The sequence below is a fragment of the Trichoderma virens genome (assembly GCF_000170995.1).
Source record: "Trichoderma virens Gv29-8 chromosome Unknown TRIVIscaffold_88, whole genome shotgun sequence".
NCBI classification, from domain to species: domain Eukaryota; kingdom Fungi; phylum Ascomycota; class Sordariomycetes; order Hypocreales; family Hypocreaceae; genus Trichoderma; species Trichoderma virens.
In genome coordinates this window covers 1,136,846-1,157,896 of record NW_014013661.1, presented here as the reverse complement: position 1 = coordinate 1,157,896, position 21,051 = coordinate 1,136,846, and the positions used below count along the sequence as shown (strand labels likewise).

Sequence of the window (21,051 nt, the reverse complement as noted above, 5' to 3'; positions counted from 1 at the left end):
TAATAGAATGACAATTTCAGTTATTGTAATTCCCTTGTAGATTAGTACATTGCGCTATGAATACTAAGTTTCCTGAAGGTTATAAGGAAATATGTGCAGCTTAGGCGACGGCGATTTTAGCAACAGACGATGTGTCCGGAATTATATTCCGAGTTGGTTGGAAACGAAACAGAGATTACTAGGCACTATAGATAGCTGAGGATATTGGTGATTTCTGGCAGCTATCCAGAGACCAAAAGAATGATTTCTTAGGCTTATATATGTATTTTCTTTTTTTTTTTTTATTCAAATTGTCGGTGAAGATGCATACAGTTCTGTAACCGCCTGGGCAATAATGCACTGGCTTGTGCTGCGTAAGTACCAATTCCCTAAACAATTTCATCAAACAGAGACAATAAAAGAAATTATCTAAATATTGTTCTATTTATTTTCAGCAGCTGCATTCATCTATTCCTCCAATCTTGGAGTTCTGAGGCCCCCTCTCTCTGTACTGAACTTCTTGGTTTGTGGTTGGGGTGAGCTTCCTTTATAGAATAGAATTCAGTGGATACGCACGTATTTAAGGAGGTATGGCCGAGTGGTTATGGCGATGGTTTTAAGTTTCTAAAATTTATACACCATTATCGAGAGATGCGTGGGTTCGAGCCCCACTGCCTCCATGATACTTTTGTTTTTGTTATATTTTTGCTAAATTGTATTGTTTTGAATACAAACCTTTAAAAAATTTCAAAGACAGTCTTTTTGCTTTATTATAATTAAGCTGTATAAGTAATATTTGGCTTGTAAACAGAGATGCAAAGAAAAGTAAAATAATTAAGGAATTTGCTGTAAAATGTTTATTAAGTTATTTATTTATATATATAAGGCTATTTTTATTTTATATATATTACCTTAATTACTTATTATATTTTTATATAGTATATTGCATTACTTTTTTAATAATCCAGTAGTAGTCTTTGCAAAACGGCTACGCAAGTCGGTAAAGAAAACAAGCATGGAAATACTCTTTTACCACGAAGAGAGCGAAAGAAGCTTAGGAATGGAAATCTCTCATATTTGTCTCCAGTCTGTTTCAGTAAATGAAATAAGTCTGCGAATAAAGAATCTTTATTTACAGTATAGAACTAAAAACACATTTGGTGGCCTACTCCTCGCCCACGACAGCATCATATGCATCGCTGAAAAGCGGCTTGATCCCAGTCCACGTCTCAAACTGGTTAAAGAAAAAACATACATTAGCTTCAACGTCATCAATTCAAAAAGAAAAGGGAATTACATACCTGATACCAGCCCTGAGCAGCAAGAACCTCCAATCCGGAAATCGTCGTCCAGTTACCAGCACTCTCCGCAATCTGGATCACAGGGGTGCGGGGAGGGTGGTACGCCATCTCGAGGAGAACGCGGCTCTCGTTTTGAGCAGCAGGTGTGGACTTGAAGACTGCGCCGAGGATTTCCTCAACTCCTGAATCAAGAGGCTTGTCAGCCGGGATAGTGCTGATGCTGACAACGGGCTTGCTCGCGAGTTGCTCGGCATCAGCAGTGCTTGCAACGGGCTGGACGCCGTATTCGGCCGGGAAACTCGAAGCGAGGCTCTCGACCTTCTTGGCGTCTCGACCGACAAGGTAGATGGGGGAGAAGCCAAGCGAGTGCAGAGCAAAGATAGCGGCGCGGCTTGTGCCTCCGGCTCCAATTACGGCAGCACTGGCATTGCCATCCTGTGCCTTGACGCCGGCCTTGCGGAGGACGTAGACCATGCCTTTCCAGTCTGTGTTGTCGCCTGTGAGTCGCTTGCGGCCATCCGCAGAATTGTCAGTCGTTGGAACAACAGTGTTGACAGCACCAATAATCTTGACTGCATCGGTCAAGTCATCCAGATGAGGCATAATGTCCTGCTTCAAGGGGATAGTGACTGATGCACCTCCAAAGTCCGCGCTGCGCAGCACCTCCAAGACATCCTCAACTTTGTCCGTCTCCAGGCGCTGGTACTCATGCGGCAAGCCTACCTGGCCGAAGAGGGCATTGTGAAGAGCAGGTGATCGCGACTTGGAAATCGGCTTGCCGAACAAGTAAAAGTTTTGCGGTTCGATCTCGCCCAGTAAAGCCAGACCTTGTCGAATTTCGGCCGCAGACAGCTGTCCGGGAGCAGCCTTGAATGGAAGGGCAGGGTGCGAAACAGGAGTCAAGAACCCGTTCAAGACACGGCTAAGCTTCCCAGCAGAGCCCATGTTGAGGGCAATGATGGGTGTTGGCTGGGCTGCCAGCATTCTTGACTTGAAGCGTATCAAATCAAAGTTGTCTTCGACGGTGCGAGCAGTGCCGACCAGCTTAATCACATCGCCATATTGCAAGGCTCTGTTGTAAGCGGAAACCCAGGATGCATTCTTCCACGACAGAGCACCAGCGGGATCGTGGTGGGACGTGATGATCACAGTGTGTCCGCGAGAGTCTCTGACCTCCTGAATGATCTCATCAGACAATGTCACCTCCAGGTCAATGTACTCCACGCCCATCCGAAGGGCCAAGCGGTAGAGCGCACGACGCAGGTCATTGTTGTCATCGGGGAATTTACCACCCTGAGATTCGCTTCGGACGGTGAAGATGATGGGCTTTCCAGTCACATGTCTGAGCAAAGACACTTGCTTCATGACAGCTTGTGGCTGCTGATCTTGCAAGAGATCGACGCGGAGCTCCACGGCATCGCAATCGGCGGTAACGCGAGGCAATATGTCTACAGCCTTGTTGAGATCGGGCAACGTCAACGATACAAAGAAGCTCTGTCTCTTCTTGGAAACTGTCTCGAGGATCTTGGACTTTCCAGAGATCAAAGACACAAAGCGTGTAAAGTCGTCAGGAATGTCAGTCTCTCCCACCGAAGGAGAGTCCTGTGAGTGTGGGCTATAGTACAGGAAGTTGCTGCACTCCCTATACCAGGGCCTCCTACGCTCATAAACTTCCCTGATTTCGGTTGTATATGCCGGTCGAGTCTTGTCCTGGGAGAGGTAGTCAACAACCTGATCGGTATCCCGCTGGACGAGCAGAACAAGACCGCCATTGGCGCCATACGACTTCAGGACTTCCCGTGCAGCAGGGGTCTCGACAATACCCCCTCCGCATGAGAATACGTATCCATTGGGATGCGCCTCGATAACGTCGCGCAAAAGGGCCAACTCGTCTTCGCGGAATCCCTCCCAGCCACGAGGACCTCCAATCATCTCCGGAATCGTGATGCCAGCTCGGCGTTCAAGCTCGTGGTCCAGATCGATGAACTTCCAGCCAAGTGTCTTTGCAACCCACTTGCCGGTAGTCGTCTTTCCGGCGCCTCTCATGCCAACGACAAAGATGGAGCGCTGAAGGCTAGCAGCATTCTTGGGTTTGGTTTCACGGCTGCTTTCCGTGTCCACACCCTCCAGGCTGGCCCGGAACGACTGGGCCAGGACGTCCCACCATCCTGGCCAAGTTTTACCAACACACTCACGCTCAGTCACCAAAACAGGGCCAGGGGCTGCAAGTGACAAAACACTGAAGCTCATCGCAACACGGTGGTCATCATAGCAGTGGATGCTTTGCTTCGGTGTGATCAGGCTTTCCCTTGGTTTGCCAGTAATCTGGATGCCATCATCAAGCTCGGTGCAGACCACTCCAAATTTAGCAAGCTGATCCTTCATCGCCAGAATACGGTTGCACTCCTTCACTCGCTGGTTGGCAATTCCAACAATCTCCGTCGTTCCAGTAGCCACCGCTGCCAAGACAGTGGCCGTGAGGAAAGCATCCGTCATGGTTGTCATGTCAACGCTGGGCAGAGCCTTGAGGGTTCCGGACTTGGGACCTGTGACGGTAGTCGTATAGTCATCCTGATGGACTGTGCATCCCATAGGCTCGAGAATCTTGACAGCGAACTGGGCGTCACCCTGAAGGGACTTGGAACCAATGTTGGGAATGGTGCAGGTGGTTCCAGTGATAGCAGCCACTGCAAGCGGGTAGGTGGCGGAACTGGCGTCGCTCTCAACGGTGTATTCGGCGGGGTTCTTATAGACACCTTGAGGAATGTGGTATGTGTCCGGCTCGGTGGCAGAAGGAGTGACATCAATGCCGAACGACTTCATCATGGCAATGGTCATGTCAATGTATGGCTGGGAAATAGGCTTGCCTCCAACCAATCGCAATGTGACGGCCTTCTTAGCATAAGGCGCAGCCATGAGAATGGATGACACGTATTGGGAGGAAACAGTTGCCGCAAGCTCGATTTCACCTCCCTCGAGGCCGTTTGAGGCATTGATTCGGAGCGGAAGACTCTTCTCCTTTTCCATGTAATCAATTGCGACTCCGTTGCTGCGCAGGGCATCAACAAGGGGGCCAATGGGTCGAAGCTTCATTCTCGCGTTGCCGGTGAGAACTGTAGTAGTAGCTGTGTTTGTGGGAGCGCACAGAGCCGCAACCGTGGTCAAGAAACGCGATGCAGTTCCAGCGTTGCCAATGTACAAAGGCTCATCTGAAGCCTTGAGCTTGCCAGAGTTACCCTCGACAACCAAAAGCTGGCCTCCCTCTTCCCACGAGTAAGATGTGCCTCCCAGCGTCGAAATGGCCGAGAGCATGAACTCGGTATCGTCTGAGTGGAGCAAGTTTCTGATTCGGCAAGAACCAGAGCCGAGAGCTGCGAGAATCAAGGCTCGGTTGGAGATGCTCTTGGATCCAGGGGGCGTGATGGTGAGGGCAAGGTCGGAGGGAATGCCAGGCGAGACCTCAACGGAGTCGGAGAGAACGATTCTGATGGACTTGTCATCCACTGAGCTTGCCTTTGCCTCGTGAGTCTTGCCAATTGCGGAGAGCAACACAATTTTCTTTTGGCTTCCATCATTCTTCTTATCAACGGCCATCTTCTTGAGCAGGACATCGACAGGGCATTTCTTGCCCGCGGTCAGGTTGATGACTCGCTTGTCCTTGAGCGAGGTAGGCAGACCATAGGAGGCAATGCACTTCTCCAATCTGGCGACAGCCTCCGGTCTCAAAACACCCAGGAATCGGGCCAGCTCCGCTTCCTTTACCATACCAATAGCCACAGCCTCGCCGTGAAGAAGCTGCGGGGTAAGAAGAGCCTCAATAGCATGGCCAATGGAATGGCCGAAATTGAGCAGGTTTCGAAGTCCGCCCTCTCGCTCATCGGAAGAAACAACCTCAGCCTTGACTCGAGCAGAGCCAACGACAATGCGCTTGAGCGCATCCTTGATAGGCCCAAGTCGGTTCTGGCCCTTGGAGCGAACGCTCGACAGAATGGTTGCGGCCGACTCTTCCAAGACGGTAAACTCTGCCTCATCCCAGATGGCCGCAGTCTTGACAACCTCAGCCATGCCGTTGATGAACTCGCGCACAGGGAGAGTCTCTAGGAAAGCAAGGTCGATGAAGATCCGGCGAGGCTGCCAGAACGCACCAACGAGGTTCTTGCCCATGGGCGTGTCAATCGCCGTCTTTCCGCCAATGGATGAGTCAACCATGGCCAGAAGAGTCGTCGGGACCTGAACAAAGCGAACACCGCGCATGAAAGTCGCCGCAACATAGCCAATCATGTCACCAATGACGCCGCCTCCAACGGCGATGATGACGGTGTCCCGCGTGCATTGGTGGGACAGCAGCCAGTCCTCAATCTCGGCCTTGGTCTCTCTGCTCTTGGAAGCCTCGCCGGGAGGAATTGCGTATGTGAGCAGCCGGGCGGACTGGTTCGCTTTGGAGGACTCGAATCGCTTCTGGAACGAAGGCACGTAGGTGTCGAAGAGGTTCGTGTCGGTAATCAGGACGTAGGTCGACGAGGCCAGATTCTGAGTCAGGTCCTGGACAATGTAGTTGGGCCACAGGGCATGGTCGACGACGATGTTGGGCTCGCCCAGGATCGAAATCGTCTGGGGAGGTGCTTTCGTTGCTTCCGCCATTGTTGGTCGTTGAAAGGCGATGCCGCCTCTGACCAATTTCTTTCAATGAGGACGGTATTCCGAAAACACAAAAAGTATAAAAAGGGCTATTGTTGGAGTTTTCCCCCTCTATCCAGCAGCTAATTGGAGGTCTGAAATTCTTGGTGGAGTGAGTCTTAGTTTCTTACGCAGCTCATCGAGCCACTACCGATATCGGCAAATCGGCTAGCTAAACTTAGCTTCCGCAAAGGGTTTGGAGCTCCTCGTGTCTTTCGTCTGACAGGAAGAGTGGATGGATTATTACGTGTGTCGACATGGTAGGATTATGAGAACCCGTGTAGGATATTAATGAGAAAAATAAGCCACGTTGCAATCACGGTGGATTTGCTCGACGCAGTAGCAGGTATTATATTCTTTTCCGCTCGTAATGTACATGTATATATATATCTGGGTACTGCTACAGGTAATGTCTCAACTCCATGATAACCAATGGCCTACTTATTCGCTTCATTCATCTGCAGTCGCAGCATTCATCATCATAACCACTCGTCCATCATGGGAGACGAGCATCCAAAGGGCTTCCGCCTTCTAAACCAAGAGGCGCCGCCGCGGATGACCCTTGGCGACGAATGTAAGCCAGTAGCCGAATGCATCCAGAGGGGGTAATGCCTTCTGCACGACGAGCCTGCGCCAAGGTCTCAGGCCGTGTTCTCCTCAGAACTTCCTTTTCTGACAAGGCCAGACCAGGGATACTGTCGTAGTTCAAATCAAGCGGAAGGCGGATGTTTTCGTCATTGACGAATCGCCCGCGCTCGGCCGCCTGCATCTTAATGTAAGGAGCGTATGCCGCTTCGATGACAACTCTGTCTCGAATGCGTGGCGAGTAGTTCAGGACTTCGGGCACGATGGAGCTGAGCTGATCCAATTGAACTCGCTCGGCGGTATTAGAAAGCCGCAGCATGTCAATGCCGCTTCGGCGCTGAGAGCTCTTCTTCAACTGGAATCCTGCCTTTATCCATTCATCAGGCGCCAAAGAAACAGCAGCAAGGGATTTAGTGAGATCCAGGATCTGTTGCTTCTCATCCGAGAAAGCGCTCCATCTATGGTCAGAGACGACTCCCCATTCTCGTCCCTTTTCGGTTAGTCGGAGATCAGCGTTGTCCGCTCTGGCAGCCATGCGAAACTCGCTTCTGGATGTAAACATGCGGTACGGCTCCGTAACACCCTTGGTGATTAAGTCGTCAATCATGATGCCAATGTAGCCATCCGACCTGGATAATGAGGCGCCGGGCAATCCAAGAGCAGCTCGTCCAGCATTCATACCAGCTATAACTCCTTGACCAGCAGCCTCTTCATATCCCGTGGTGCCGTTGATCTGGCCCGCTAGATAAAGGCCACCAATTGCCTTAGTCTCAAGGGTAGACTTCAATCCTCGAGGGTCGACGTAGTCATATTCGACGCCATAACCAGGCTGCAGCATTTTAACTTGCTCCAGCCCTTGTATTGAACGCAATATCTGCTCTTGTGCCTCCGCGGGTATTGTCATGGAAAGTCCATTAGGGTATATGATGGGGTTGTCAAAGCCTTCTGGTTCAAGCCAGACGATGTGACGCTCCTTATCCGCAAACCGGATGACCTTTGACTCAAGAGAGGGGCAATATCTTGGGCCCTTGACGGTTTCACGAATGTGAATAGATTTATCCAAGTTTTCTCGAACAACTTTATGCGTAGCCTCATTGGTAAATGTGATGCTGCAAGTAAGCTGATCTTGAACAGCCACTTGAGTATTTAAGTAGCTGAAAGGAGTTGGAGGATCATCGCCCAGCTGCCTCTGTAGTATATCGAAATTTATAGTCGATTTATCGAGTCGCGGTGGGGTTCCCGTCTTCAATCGTCCAAGTTGGAAACCAGCTTCCCGTAGTGATTTGCTCAAGCCCGTTGTCGCTGCTTCTCCAATGCGACCAGCCGGATAAGCCTCGAGCCCAATATGTATCTCGCCCCCCAGAAATGTCCCGGTAGTGATGACTACTTTTCCGGTCTGTAGGATTTCTCCATTCTCGAGTCGGACACCGGCAATTGTGCCCTTTGTACCTTCGTTGGAGCCTTCGTTCTCTGCTAGGATGATGTCCGACACGCTTTCGAGGACAATCGATAAATTCGGGTACGTTTCGAGCTCGCTTCTCATATACTTTTTGTAAAGGTCTCGGTCAATTTGTGCACGCGGGCCCTGATGACAGAAAGAATCAGGTTAGTATTCTAAGCAGACCAAGATGGGATCATGACATGGCAACATCAAGAGCATACATACCCAGACAGCCGGTCCCTTCCTGCGATTCAACAAATGGAATTGGACACCAGCCTTATCAATGATCCTCCCAGCCAAGCCGTCCAGTGCATCAATCTCCCGAATGATTGTTCCTTTGCCAATGCCTCCAAAACTCGGATTGCAGGAGCATGTTCCCAGATTGTCGAGCTTGGGTGTGACCAGGGCTGTCCGCGCACCGGCTCTCGCAGCAGCAGCGCATGCCTCGGCGCCGGCATGCCCACCGCCTATAACGACGACATCGAAGGCTCTGTTGTACAATTTAGCTGGCGTTTTCTCTCTTTGCGGCCCCTCCGAAAAAGTCCTGCAACGCACCTATGCCTATCGGTCACTGTAGCAAACCGACGATGTCTCAGACTGGGGCGCCAGTGAAACGATCGAGGACGTAATAAGGCACTCATCTCATCTCGGTTATGATCCAGCAGCTATATGCTTGCTCCCTACTCGAAATCCTCATGCAACAATTCGTCTGCTGGATTCGATCTCTAGAGTGTCGCAATAATTTTTATCGATAAGAGGGTGGTTAGATACATATATTGGCTATATGCATATGACGTACATAATACAGCGTCTCAAGTGGCCTAGACAGTTTCAGAAGTGGAATTTCACATGTAAAATCAAGAGAATCCTGAGTATTATCAAGTATTATGTTAGCTATGGCTGTCATTTCGTTACATGTCGTGTCGTCAACGCCTGTCCGAGTCTCTACTCAAGCCCAAGAGGATACCGCATCCTCGACCTCCTCCAAAAATGTTGTCGCATTATGAACTGACGTGCCACCGAGAACCACGCGCACACCGGGCATCGTGGCATTGACTCCGGCAATCATTTTGGCCTCCTCAAACGTCACACCTCCAATCATGAAAACGATAATGTCCTGCGGCTTATCTCTAGTAGAACTGCCATCCTCCACAAATGGATATTGCTGCTCTTTTAGTCGACCCTTGATTAGGTTCTGCAGGGTGCCTTCCAACAGCGAGCTGTGCTGCGTATAAACGTTTTCCACTCCCTTGAGCCCCTTGAACCGGTTTGCAGTGCCAGAGAAGATGCCGGCCGAGTCAAATATATCTGAAATGCCAGTTCGGGAATCCGAGGTATGTAATGAAGAATGATAGGTCAGGACTTTCTTGACCAGATCTGCTTGTCTTGTAGATACATTGCCAGCTGCAACAAGAAGATCCATGAGCATAGGAAGGGCGGTTGCCGGGTGCTTCTGATAGCGCAAGGCATATAGAGCTACGACACCAACCTTGCTTCCTGTTGTGATATTAGGGGACTGGATTATTTTTTGTACGGCCTGAGCAAACGGTTAGTCTCATCGTTACATCTTTTCAGTCATCAACCGCAGCTGAAAGAGGTCTCCTTACCTTTAGATCAGAACTATGGTTATCATTGCAAGCCAAGCTTTGCTCGAGTTCACTGACTTCCAACAAGCTCTCGGCAGCAACTCTCCGGCTGAGCTCAGATACAAGCGTAACATGTTTGCTCACATTCCCGGAGAGCTTCCGAAATTCCGGATATTCTTCGATGAACCGTTTCATATCAGATATTGACTCAATGTTGGCATTGTTTTTTGTCTTGGACTGATATTGCTCGACATATTCCTTAATCGTTCCGCCCAAGTCGCCAAAGTTCAGGTACATATTCTTCTTGAAGAATGGGTCCTGGTCCTGGGAGAGGACAATTTCCTTGAGCTCAGGCCGGATATCCGGAACATCGCTAAGATCAACTCGGCCGTTCTTGATACCCAGAAGATGGTGAACCATGGCTTGGTAAGTCCACTGGGTGAGCAGAGGTGTCACAGGATCCTCCCTGCGATCCAATATGAGAAGTATGGGGGGCGTGTCGACTTTCCTGAAATCGAATAGCTGGTCCTCTTTGGTCATTATATAGCGTACTTCGGAGGCTAGTTTTGTAGCAAGGGGGCTGCTCTTTTCGTATCTGATTAACGGCTTCTTCTTCAGGGAGAGAAGCACAGCCAGAAGACCTTCCGAGCAACGCTGAAGAGAATCGGGATTCCATTTATCCGGGCCACCAGCCCATATCCGCTGCTGCGGAAGAGACATGTTGAGACTGAATAGATCGGGGTTGATGACAATGTAATCGGCAAAATGCTCCTGCACAACCTTGACGACTTCGTGGTCATCCGCCTCGGCAAGCCGCTCTAGGGCAGACTTCTTGGCTACGTTTGTGAAGAATAGGTAATACTCTCCATATTTTGGGTCCCGAAGCTCATCTATGAGCAGCTGTATTGTCTCCGACGAGGGGCGAACCAGGCAGATACACCGGAGATGGCGCATCTTCTCGCGGCTTGCATTGTCCAGGCGGTCAATGAGATAGATTTCATAATCAAGCAGCGAGGACTGTGTGATGGCCGTTGAGACAATGGAAATAGTCTCCCTATCTAGCAACAGAACCTTCATTTTTGAGGATGAAGGATCGCCCGAGGATAGCATCATCTTGGAGATGTATCCGGAGACAGCTTGAGAGACATCCATGATGACGAATTTGTCGCTTTGCCGCTAGCTACATGATATCATGCCCCGGGTAACTCGGTGTATATCTGTGAGTAACAGCCAGGAAAACGGCGATAAAACGGGGTATTGAGCTGAGAATATCCGGGCTGAGAGCGCTCACCCAGACACGCAGCCACCTATCGACAAGCTGGAGACGTGTTATGGAGTTGGGGTGACCTCACTGGACGCCTGGAGGTAAATGCCCAATGGGGCAAGACGGAGGGCGGAAGAACTGGCTGCCGTAAGAGGGAGCTTAGCAAAGCAGTGCCTAATTAGGACTAGACTTGGTCAAGCTACGTACTAATAAAGGTTGTGCTCGCTCACAGCTCTATGTACCTATCTCTTCATGATGGATATGAGAATTAGGGATGAAAGAAGAAGCATTATCATTATGTTTAATTTAACAGGGAATGAGAGAAAGTGGGCTTTTCTACACAATCATGTAATAACAAATAAAGAAGTTTCATCGTCTCATTTTCTGTGAATACAAGGTACTCGATATCAATCCAACAACATCTACACACCCTTATGACAATGATGCAAACACCGAGAGATATAAAACAAAGAAGAAAGAAACTTGAAAAAACTCGTCAAATCATCCCAATCATTTTTATTTTCCTATTTTTAATGCCCTTGGCCCAAGACAGGTGGGGGGATTCGTCTGCAGCATCTTCTCTCTACTTTGGCCGCTAACAGACGCCCAAAGGCTGTGGGCATTCCACCACGCCTGATTGGCTGTGTGTTTAACATGCGTAAAAGTTGGCCCATTGCATCTAGCAGGAACCTCAGGTGTCGATATCATGGTGCTTTTCATCACAGTAAACCAGCACCAAATTCGCCCTCCACCTCACACCCAGTCCAGTGCCCGCTCAATGGGCGGCTATAATCTTGACTAGTCCATTCTCTATTCCGCCTCCTTGAATAAATTCGGATTATTTTGAGAATGGCAGACTCTTGCCCGGCGCGGCATGAACCGACGTAAGCTGTCCTCTGTGTCGAAGCAGATTCCTTCACCTTCAAGACTAACCCGAGTTTCATATTGCCACACATAAAGTCTTTCTTTCACTCAAGGCCTCATCGTAGGCCAGCTTTCCGTAGTCCTAATCTTAGCCGCCTTTATCAAATTTTTCATCTTCGGCGATGCGCCCTCACCCGATGTCGCCGCATCGCTCCGGGCCACAGAGCGAAGATCAAGGACGCTGGCACATAAGCAATCCCTCTTGAGACTACGCTCTCCCAGTCAACGCATCGGTCAGACGCTGAACCGCAAGAAATCCACTGTCCTGAGGAACCCGCCAACGCTGACCATCGGGTCAATACTGAGCAAGACGTACTACAACGTTGACAGCCATCAGCCGGAAAGCCTGGACTGGTTCAACGTGCTGATAGCACAGACGATTGCTCAGTTCCGCAGCGACGCCCAGCATGACGATGCCATTCTCAATTCCCTCACCAAGACCCTGAACGGGACATCCAGGCCCGACTTTGTCGACGAGATTCGTGTTACGGAGCTCAGCCTGGGCGAGGAGTTCCCCATTCTTAGCAACTGCCGCATTATTCCTGTCGACGAAGACGGCATCAGCCTGGGAAGCCATGTGAAAATCGATCCCGCGACGGCAGCTCGAGATGGCACTCGCCTCCAGGCTCGAATGGACGTGGACTTGAGCGATATGCTCACGCTGGCAGTGGAAACAAAGCTACTTCTCAACTATCCCAAAAAGCTATCTGCAGTTCTTCCAGTAGCTTTGTCTGTCTCTGTCGTGAGATTCAGCGGGACACTGTCTATATCATTTATCCCGAGCAACCCTTCTCAATCGACCCCCACTATGATGGCCTTTAACTTCCTCGACGACTACCGGCTTGATTTTTCCATCAGGAGTTTGCTCGGTAGCCGCTCACGGTTACAAGACGTGCCCAAGATTGCACAGCTGATCGAATCACGGTTACATAGGTGGTTTGACGAGCGAGCTGTAGAACCGCGGTTTCAGCAGATTGCGCTGCCAAGCTTGTGGCCCAGGAAGAAGAACACCCGTGGCCCTGACGATGCCATGGCAGAAGGAGGTACAAGTTCTTCTGGGCTCTCTAAAGGAAAAGAGAGAGAGCCTTCTGTTGGAAGTGAAAGCCGGGAGCAGGCTACTCTACGGCACCGCCGACCACTGGTGGACGATGAGTTTTCCAAAGAAGGCTCGTTACGCAGTCTCAGTAGGGATACGAGGAGCTAGAGCACAAGTATGCTTTTACGACGGATGATGCATCTGGTTCTACGGGCTTGATGGAGCAAGGTTTGCGGGACATAGAATGGCAGCATTAAAACCCCACGATAGTGCTAGGACGCAGCTTCGGTTGGGAGTCATGAAAAGGGCCAAAGCGAATCGCCACACAGGAGTAATGTTGATTTCTTTCTTTCTTTTGGCATTCATGGCTGGATTTACCAGCCAATGGGAGAAACAATGTGGAGAGATAGTGAGAAGTATGCTAGAATACTGCCAGAGCAATTGGCGACTCGGTTAGAGGGTAAAGATTCTTCCACCAAGAAACTGCGCCACCAATGAGCAGCACGTAGTAAATGCCCGACCACAAGATCATGTGGCCCGGACGAGAAGAGTCGGCCTCGGGAAGCCAATACGGCTGGACGGCGCCCCAAACGCGAGGCAAGCCCATGGAGTTACAGAAGGCGTGGACAAGAATGACGGCAACAAGAGATCCGGTCCGCAGAAATAGGAAGTTTGCGTAGGCTCCGAAGAGGGAAGTATAAGAAAATTGCAGAACGGAGCGGGCAATGGCAGCCACTAGGGGGGTTTGCGGGTGGGTAACGCGGAATTCGTAAAAGTGGTGAAGGTGAGCAAGGCCAAAGACGACGGGAGATAGGAAGATGATTCTGCTGAGGCTAGAGCCTGCTATCAGGAGCAGCGGGATAGCAGCGGAGCGGAAGAGACATTCTTCGGTGACGGGGCCCTACCGGAGATGAAAATATGAGCACTCGGACTAGTTATACATGCGCGGGCAGGGGTTCGTCGATGACTGGGGCTCTTCATCTCATCGAGCTGGGGTAATGCTTGGACACTCACAGCAACCAGGTTTCGCCAGGTGGGCCATTCAGCCCAGATGTCCCGAAGAGGCTGAAGGCCAGAAGCCCATTCTCTCCAGACGCCGTCGATGACAAGACACTCATAAAGGGGTGCGGCAAAGAGCAGGCCTGTCAGGAGACAGCTTTTGAGCGTCTCAACCAGGCCAAGTGGCCAATAGCCCATCAGATGCAGCGGGCTGCAGCCGGTAGCGGCGGCTGAGGTGCAGACATAGGGCAAGAGGAGGAAAGTAGCGACAGAGCATGCAGTAGTAGACAGCGAGACGACGAAGATCCTGGCGCGGATGGCCTCGGGGGCGTCTCTTGATCGGCCAGGAGAGGCTCTTGTTTGGGAAGAGGCATACAGCGGGAGCACATAGACGAGGGTATACGCCGCCTGTGATTTCCCCAAACAGCATAAAGCATAATAGATTAGCTACCTGTGCATGACCCGAACAGAGTTTCGATGCTGCTTACCAAGAGACCAAAGGCCTGGGGCTGGCTGAGGGCGCCTGGTGATGGGGGATCCATCTGATGTCTGATGATGCTAACGATGGGAGAGACGCAAGATGAAACAGCGGCAACTCGGCCTATTACAGAGTGAAGCGTGTAGACAACCAGACGTCCAGCCGTCAACCGAGACTGAAGTTACACGAGAGGATATGCAGCGAGGTTGGGATAGGATCAAGAGGCTCCGTTGAAGCTGAACAGCCGCGCGCCAGTCGCCAAAGTAAGCGTGCGAATACTACGTACTAGGAGAAGCCTGCATATTATGGTGGTTCCGCTTAAAAAAAGAGTGAAGAAAAAAAAAAGAGGGGATGGCTACCCTATGCGGGGAATGGAATGACGCAGAGCTTGTGGAATGGTATGCAGCATAATAATAGATGAATCATGGAAGTAAAGGCATTAGTATTATTGTTTGAACAATGGAGCATGAGAATATCTGTTTGTCTTGGGTTAGAACAATGGGTTCCTGAATTGGTGCGGAGGACTAAGCCTTTTGGTTGGAATTTGGTAGATGCTAGCTACTACTGCGGCTCTAATGAAACTTTATGCTAACGGATGAACTACATGAACTACAGCAGAGGTTGCAGTTGATGTGCTGACTATTTTCCAACGAGGAAAACTCTAATAGACAACATGCCATAAATGAGATGTTGATAAATGCTGCTATAGGTTATCTTTGATGGTGTTTGATTATCTGACTGACAGTTTTATTTTTTTAATTATTATTTTTGGGTGTCCTTGTCATGGACATCTACCTGTACGGGACTAGCGAGTCCTGCAATATGCGAGCCGAGCTGATCGGGTACTCCGTATGTTGACTTGCAAGGGGAGCGCTGTCGTATCTAGGAAACGAGGCGATGGCGTCAAAAGGCAACAGAGCGATAATGCAGCTGAGCTGCTCGGTGATTAACGTGGCGATTCTCACCAAACGCCTCAGGTGAGTGAATGAACGAATGAATGAATAAAGGTCAAGTGCTGCACTCGACTGTGAATGAGAATGGATACCGAGGCAGTAACCAAAAAAACCTCCGAAATCTCTCCCTACAAACGCAAACGCCAGCAACCGTTTCATCTCTTCATCCTTCTAACCCGACAGATGCTTCTAGCGTCCACTAGCCCTCCACCGCGTCCAATCTCGCTCGTCCAAGTGTTCGTGCATACAGGGTCTGCGCTCTCGTCCATTCCAACGGGCTCCTGTTTGCCAATCGGCATCGCACCATTGATTGTCGAGCCGAGCACAGTACTTGTACTCCGTATCAACTGCATGCACTGCGCTTCTTGTGGGCGCGTGTGCACCTGAAGCTGTTTGTGTGCATGTGCATGTGCGTTTGCGTTTGCGTTTGCGTGTGCCTGCATCCGCCCTGTGCCTGTAATTTCAGGGCATGCAGGGCAATGCAGGGCATCTGCGCACTGCGCCACTCGCTCCGTACGAGTAAGATTAATACCGCAGCAGCGATTGATCCGAGCTCGACCTGACGCTGTTTGTCCCGGATTCTTCATTCCATCACCGTAATTACAGCTTACGAGAGAGTACTGTATGGCCCGTCCGCCGAGTAATGCAAACGGTGGCACAGACCGTTTCCCAGCCGAGCTTCTCTTGCTTCTCCAGCGCGGAACCACCTTTTGTGCCTGAAATCTTAGTAGTTCTCCAGCTACTCCAGCTAGGAGCCCGTAGCAGCCCGTAGAGTTCATGCTAGACACCGATCTGGTTACGGCACCGCGTCTCTCTGCGACCGCGTCGATCGCGATGGCCTCACCCAGTTGCCAGCGCGCCCGCCCTCGGTGGTCCGTTTGCTGCGACATTTTGCTCTCTGCTCTAATGATGTTGTGTTTTCTTCCAGTTGCGTCTTATCGCTGGTCGACTACTGGAGTCGCCCGAAGCCCGGACCTGCATCTCCCTGCAGGTGGCCCCCCCCCCCCCCCCCCCCCAGCTTAGCACGAAGCTACAGTAGCGGCGCTTCTGCTCTGCTGCTCTGCTGCTCTGCTCTGCTCTCCCTCTGCAGTCGTAAAATGCGAAAAAGGGCAACCCCTGCATCTGCGTCTGGCCATCCGCTGAACCTGGCCTACTGGAGCCACTCTTTTCACTTTCTCGCCAGACACAGTCAGCGACAAAACGGAGGGAGACGGAGCAAGACAGCCAGAAGGGAGCTGAAGCAACGCGTTGTGTACGGAGTAGGCGGTCAAGGAGTTGTCCAGCCGTGCTGTCCGTCAACACAACCGGGAAGAGACCTGGCAACGCCCCGTTTGCAGTGCTGGGAACCCATGTACAGCACCTTGAATCCCGTACTTGTACCTGTTCTGTACCTGTTTCGTTGCCGCGTGAAGAAGAAACAGAGACAACAACTGAACTCAACCTGAGTCAAAATCTACGACACCAGAACAGAACCACGTCTCCAACCGCCATCGTCGTCGCCCGCCTTGCATAATTGCTTCAAAACTCTCTACACGACTACTGTACTTGTATCGTAGCACAAACTTTGCGGGCCAAAGCTCCAGTTGCGGAATCTCGTCCATCCCCGGGCGCTGCGGCCAGGCCAGGCCAGGCCAGACGCTATTACGGACCTCCCCTTTTTCATGGGCCTCACCCCCCGGGCCGCATCTCGCGCCCCATCAACCGCCTTGTCGGCTCTCTCTCTCGCATCCTCCACACGCTCGTTTTTCCGTCTGTCGCTCTCTCGAATCGCCGACCGTTACGCTCTTTTTGCCTTATCCATACTCGGACTGCGCACGCCTTGGCTGGAATCGTTGTGCTTCGTCTTGCCGCTTAACCGCCGCAACAGTCCTGAGCGATCATAATTGATCCTACGAATAATCGCCCTCGGTTTATGTCCTTCTAATTTTTAATTCTTTCGCTCGCTACTTCGGACTAGTCCGTAATTTCTTCACCAGCTCGCCTGCGACTTTCCCAGCGCGCTGCTAAATTTTTTGGTTACACTTCGATTCTCACGGGTTTTATTTTCATCTGCTTGCCAACATTATAGCCGCCGACTCTTTTGACGCGACCAATCAGTTTCTGCTTCTTCTTCCCCTCTTCATATTTTGCTTTCAAATACCCCCTCGTGCTCCCGGCAGTTTCTTGTTCTGTGCGAGACTGCCTGTCCAATCCGGATTGGCACGACCAGCCCGATCAGCTCGCACCACACGACGAATCGAAGCCCTCGGACAGATTATCGAGCATCATACGGCATCGCCACCTCCGCACCAGTCGATCAACTGGCTCTGCGCATCCTCTCGTCCTCAAGATCGAATTCCATTCACAGTCGCGCCGACGCCTCGCCATCTTCAGATTAGCTGGGCAAATGTTATGAGACGGCTCTCCTGTTTTGTGAGAAGAGGATGTCCGAATCGCCCGATTCCGAACGGTCCTCGGAAGGGCGATCGTCTCCAAACGAGAAACTTCAGATTCGACTTGTGCCGTACCAGCCGCCCCGGCTCAGCGGCGGTTCCGAGCTCTTCAACCCCAATGCCTCCGTCGGCTCGCATCTGGACAATGTCGAAATCCATTCCGCGGACGATTCGCCAAGCACCACAAGCCCTCCGTCTTCAGCCTCGACCATTGCCGGCCCGTCTCGCGCCTCAGCTGGCAAGCGCCGGAGTTCAAGCATAGGCCCCAATGAAATTCTCGATACCGGTTCACCTCCTCTCGAGGCCCCCCCGCGGGGGAGATTTCGATCTCAATCTTTGTCGCAATCATTAAAAACCCTGACATCTCCGCCATCCCCAGAGCTTCAACCAGCTGCTGCTGCTACTGCTGCTACTGCTACTGCTGCTGCTGCTACCACTACCCCTGTTCAACGTCGCCCCAAGAGATTCATCGACATCAACCTTAATTCTGACAACAAGACCTTCTCCCTCGTCCCCCTCAACTCAACACGTGCCTCCCGGACCAACTCTGTTGTTTCTACTCGCACCGACTCAAACCCACACTACTCCGTCGCCTCCAGTTCCTCTTATAGACAGAATTCCTCGAGCATCTTTAGCGAGGACCGCCCTAGCTCCCCCTTGACGACACTGGCCGAGGATAGCACCTCCGTGACTGCATCATCCATCGCTCCATCAATCCCCGAAGAAGAAGAAGGGATTACGGCATCTCCTTGGAACTATCGCCTCGTTGGTGGACTGCGCAAGGTTCAGAGTCAACTCAGCGATGCCACCGATGCCACCGATACCTCCGATACCACCCCCACCCGCCTGCCCCCATTCCTAGAAGAAGATCCCATCGCTTCAGGCAAGGTTGTGGTGGAGGAAGAGCGCATCGCTGCGTTCACTCTGACTACCAAGAAATCATTCCAGTCCAACAAAACTGGCAATACGGTGTCGGATCGTACGAATTACAAGACGTATGCGCAAAGCTCTTCCGGCCCGGACACTGTTCGCGGCTCCATGGCATCGGATTTTGATACCTCTTCACTCTTCCCCGGTGGCCCCAACTACGTCGTTTATGACGGCGCATCAACATCTGATCAAAGCCGGGCACACTCAGATTCGGAAGTCAGGGAGACCCCCAACTATGTCGTCCACGGACACCGACGGGCGCAATCTGACGGGACGGACATCTCCCATGCACCGTCCGAATACTCGAGGGACAGCATGGTGGTGGCTCCGTTGCGGCCTATGAGGTCAGGTCGTCTCTACTCCAGCTCGACGATTCCGAGCACTAGATCGCTCGAGCACATGAGGACTGTCTCTTTGACATCTGCTGCCGGCTCCTCAATCAACCGAGATACTGATGCTGCTGTACCAGCGGGCGTGTCTACACAGATCGACTTGGAAGGGAGACATTCGCGTTCTCAGTCGACCGCTAGCCAAGGCGTTCATCGCAGAAACACGTCCAGAACACAGCCGTGGGGCACTGCTCTGTCCACAGTCATGTCAGAGAGCGAACGGAGCGACCCGTCGACTCGGTCCATCTCTCGACTGTCTGGCAATGCTCGCAGTAGCGTCTTCACGCTCAACCAGCTCAGGCAGACAGGAAGCTTCTCCACCTTTGGGCTCGAGGAGACATTGGCCATGGCATCTCATTCTCGAAACGGCTCTGTGGACCGACCTCAACCAGTCCATGGTAGAGACACACCCTTTTCCACCGCTCGTCTAGTACGTGACCATGATGAGGACGGCGATGGCCTGGCGGATCTGGCGAGTATGAACCGCCTTCCCTCCCGTGCCCGAGGCCTAAGCATGGCATCCGACCACTCAAGGGACAGAAATCACCGTTCCAGAAGCAACTCCCGAAACAACAGTATAAGCTACGCGTCGGTCATTCCGGCATGGGCAAGGTAAGCAGACCCCTTATTCAGCCTCTGAAGCTTGATGTATCTAACTTGAATAGGGTCTATTACGGGAGTGGAGAACGGCGCTTTTTGGCGGCGCAGCCTTCCAACGAGTCCATGTTTTCGCAGTTCACCAGCAGCTTACACCGAGACTCGTCCCACAGCCGCTCTCCCAGCTACGAGCAATACACTTCCGAGATTACCAACCCCCGTCGTCGGCCCCGAGAGATGCAACGGCGCGCTAGCGAATCTGACTCGATGGACATCCGGCCCCAGCCTTACGTGCCTGTCGATCACAGCGTCGTCAAGAAACAGACTTCCAGCGTCTGGTCACCGCATCTACAAACCGACAGACGAGCCAGCCGATATAGCATCTGGTCTCCTCCTTCGTTGGCTGAATCTGCCGACTTTGGAATCTGGAAACGAAACCTCCAACTTGTGCTGTTTGTTCTTGGGTTCATCTGTCCATTTACTTGGATAATTGGTGCCATTCTGCCAATTCCTCCCAAGCTGGAGCGAGAAATGACCGAGCAGGCCTTCAGCACAGGCCATCTGGATATCCGAATGGAGGCACGCCAACAGCGGCTATACATCAATGCGGAGCGCCTTCATGAACGAGCCAGGTGGTGGAGAAGCGTCAATCGGCGCATGTCCATCATTGGCGCTCTCATCATCTGCCTTTGCGTCGTCCTGATTGTCGTCGGCGTGACGCAGCAGTGGCATCATTCATGAGCGTTTTTTGGAAGGGAGTTGTTTTTTTACCAACACGGAGTCATCTTCTTGGGCGAAAAAAGCGAACACTTTTTTTGGGATTTTTTTAGCGATCATATTTCTGATGGGACGACGAGAGAAACACTTTGGGTCTTCATTTCTCTGGATGGCGCCGACGTTCATGGGGTTCGGATTCATTTCTTTTTCTTTTTACAACATTTCTTTCGATTTTTTTTTAACTCTCACGAGATTACGATTCATTCTTCCCGCATACATTACATACATTATACACCATGGTACACACACACGCACGACGACTTTTTATGCGTAACGCAAGAAAACCAACCTTTTTAACGTCTCTTTCGACATATTTATAAACTGCCTTTTTATTTATATACATAACTTTTTTTTTTCTTTCAAATACTTGATGGAGCACGAGATACCTGATGTTGGAGGAGGAGGAGGAGGAGGACCGATTTTCACATGCAGATATGTACGATATACGCATAACAAAGTTTTGGTTTGGGAGCTTTAGCTCAAAGGGATGTTTGATTGATGGGAGGAGAGAGAGAGAGAGAGGTGTTTTTGACAAAAGAGCGGGTGTTGATGAGTTGGCTTTGAAAGGAAAGAGGAGGCTAGATTTCGCAAACAAAAAGCAGATGAAATAAAACCACATTATATTTATATATCATGGCGTCTTTCTCTCATCTTTCCTACCCACAACTAACCTGTGAAAGGGGGGGGGTTAAACACTTATCTC

General features: G+C 51.1%; 5 protein-coding genes across 5 annotated transcripts; 2 read left to right on the top strand and 3 right to left on the bottom strand.

Moving 5' to 3' along the window:
- Positions 1–1,144: 1,144 nt before the first annotated feature.
- On the bottom strand, positions 1,145–5,921 carry TRIVIDRAFT_43497 (uncharacterized protein; the record flags this gene model as incomplete). The annotated part of the gene is made up of 2 exons (XM_014096468.1): positions 1,145–1,213; positions 1,281–5,921. 2 exons carry the CDS (start codon positions 5,919–5,921, stop codon positions 1,145–1,147), a joined length of 4,710 nt encoding a protein of 1,569 aa, XP_013951943.1.
- Positions 5,922–6,453: 532 nt separating this feature from the next.
- Positions 6,454–10,721, bottom strand: TRIVIDRAFT_57520 (uncharacterized protein; the record flags this gene model as incomplete). The annotated part of the gene is made up of 6 exons (XM_014096467.1): positions 6,454–8,127; positions 8,209–8,527; positions 8,566–8,629; positions 8,899–8,926; positions 8,963–9,520; positions 9,591–10,721. The coding sequence occupies 6 exons, from the start codon at positions 10,719–10,721 to the stop codon at positions 6,454–6,456; spliced, it is 3,774 nt and encodes a 1,257-aa protein (XP_013951942.1).
- Positions 10,722–11,682: 961 nt separating this feature from the next.
- On the top strand, positions 11,683–12,961 carry TRIVIDRAFT_43133 (uncharacterized protein; the record flags this gene model as incomplete). The annotated part of the gene is made up of 2 exons (XM_014096466.1): positions 11,683–11,717; positions 11,794–12,961. 2 exons carry the CDS (start codon positions 11,683–11,685, stop codon positions 12,959–12,961), a joined length of 1,203 nt encoding a protein of 400 aa, XP_013951941.1.
- A 253-nt stretch (positions 12,962–13,214) lies between these two features.
- Positions 13,215–14,334, bottom strand: TRIVIDRAFT_43114 (CaaX prenyl protease; the record flags this gene model as incomplete). Its single annotated transcript, XM_014096465.1, has 3 exons — positions 13,215–13,694; positions 13,808–14,200; positions 14,281–14,334. The coding sequence occupies 3 exons, from the start codon at positions 14,332–14,334 to the stop codon at positions 13,215–13,217; spliced, it is 927 nt and encodes a 308-aa protein (XP_013951940.1).
- A 3,312-nt stretch (positions 14,335–17,646) lies between these two features.
- TRIVIDRAFT_210458 (uncharacterized protein) lies at positions 17,647–20,974 on the top strand (the record flags this gene model as incomplete). The annotated part of the gene is made up of 2 exons (XM_014096464.1): positions 17,647–19,586; positions 19,640–20,974. 2 exons carry the CDS (start codon positions 17,647–17,649, stop codon positions 20,310–20,312), a joined length of 2,613 nt encoding a protein of 870 aa, XP_013951939.1.
- Between the last annotated feature and the right edge of the window lie 77 nt (positions 20,975–21,051).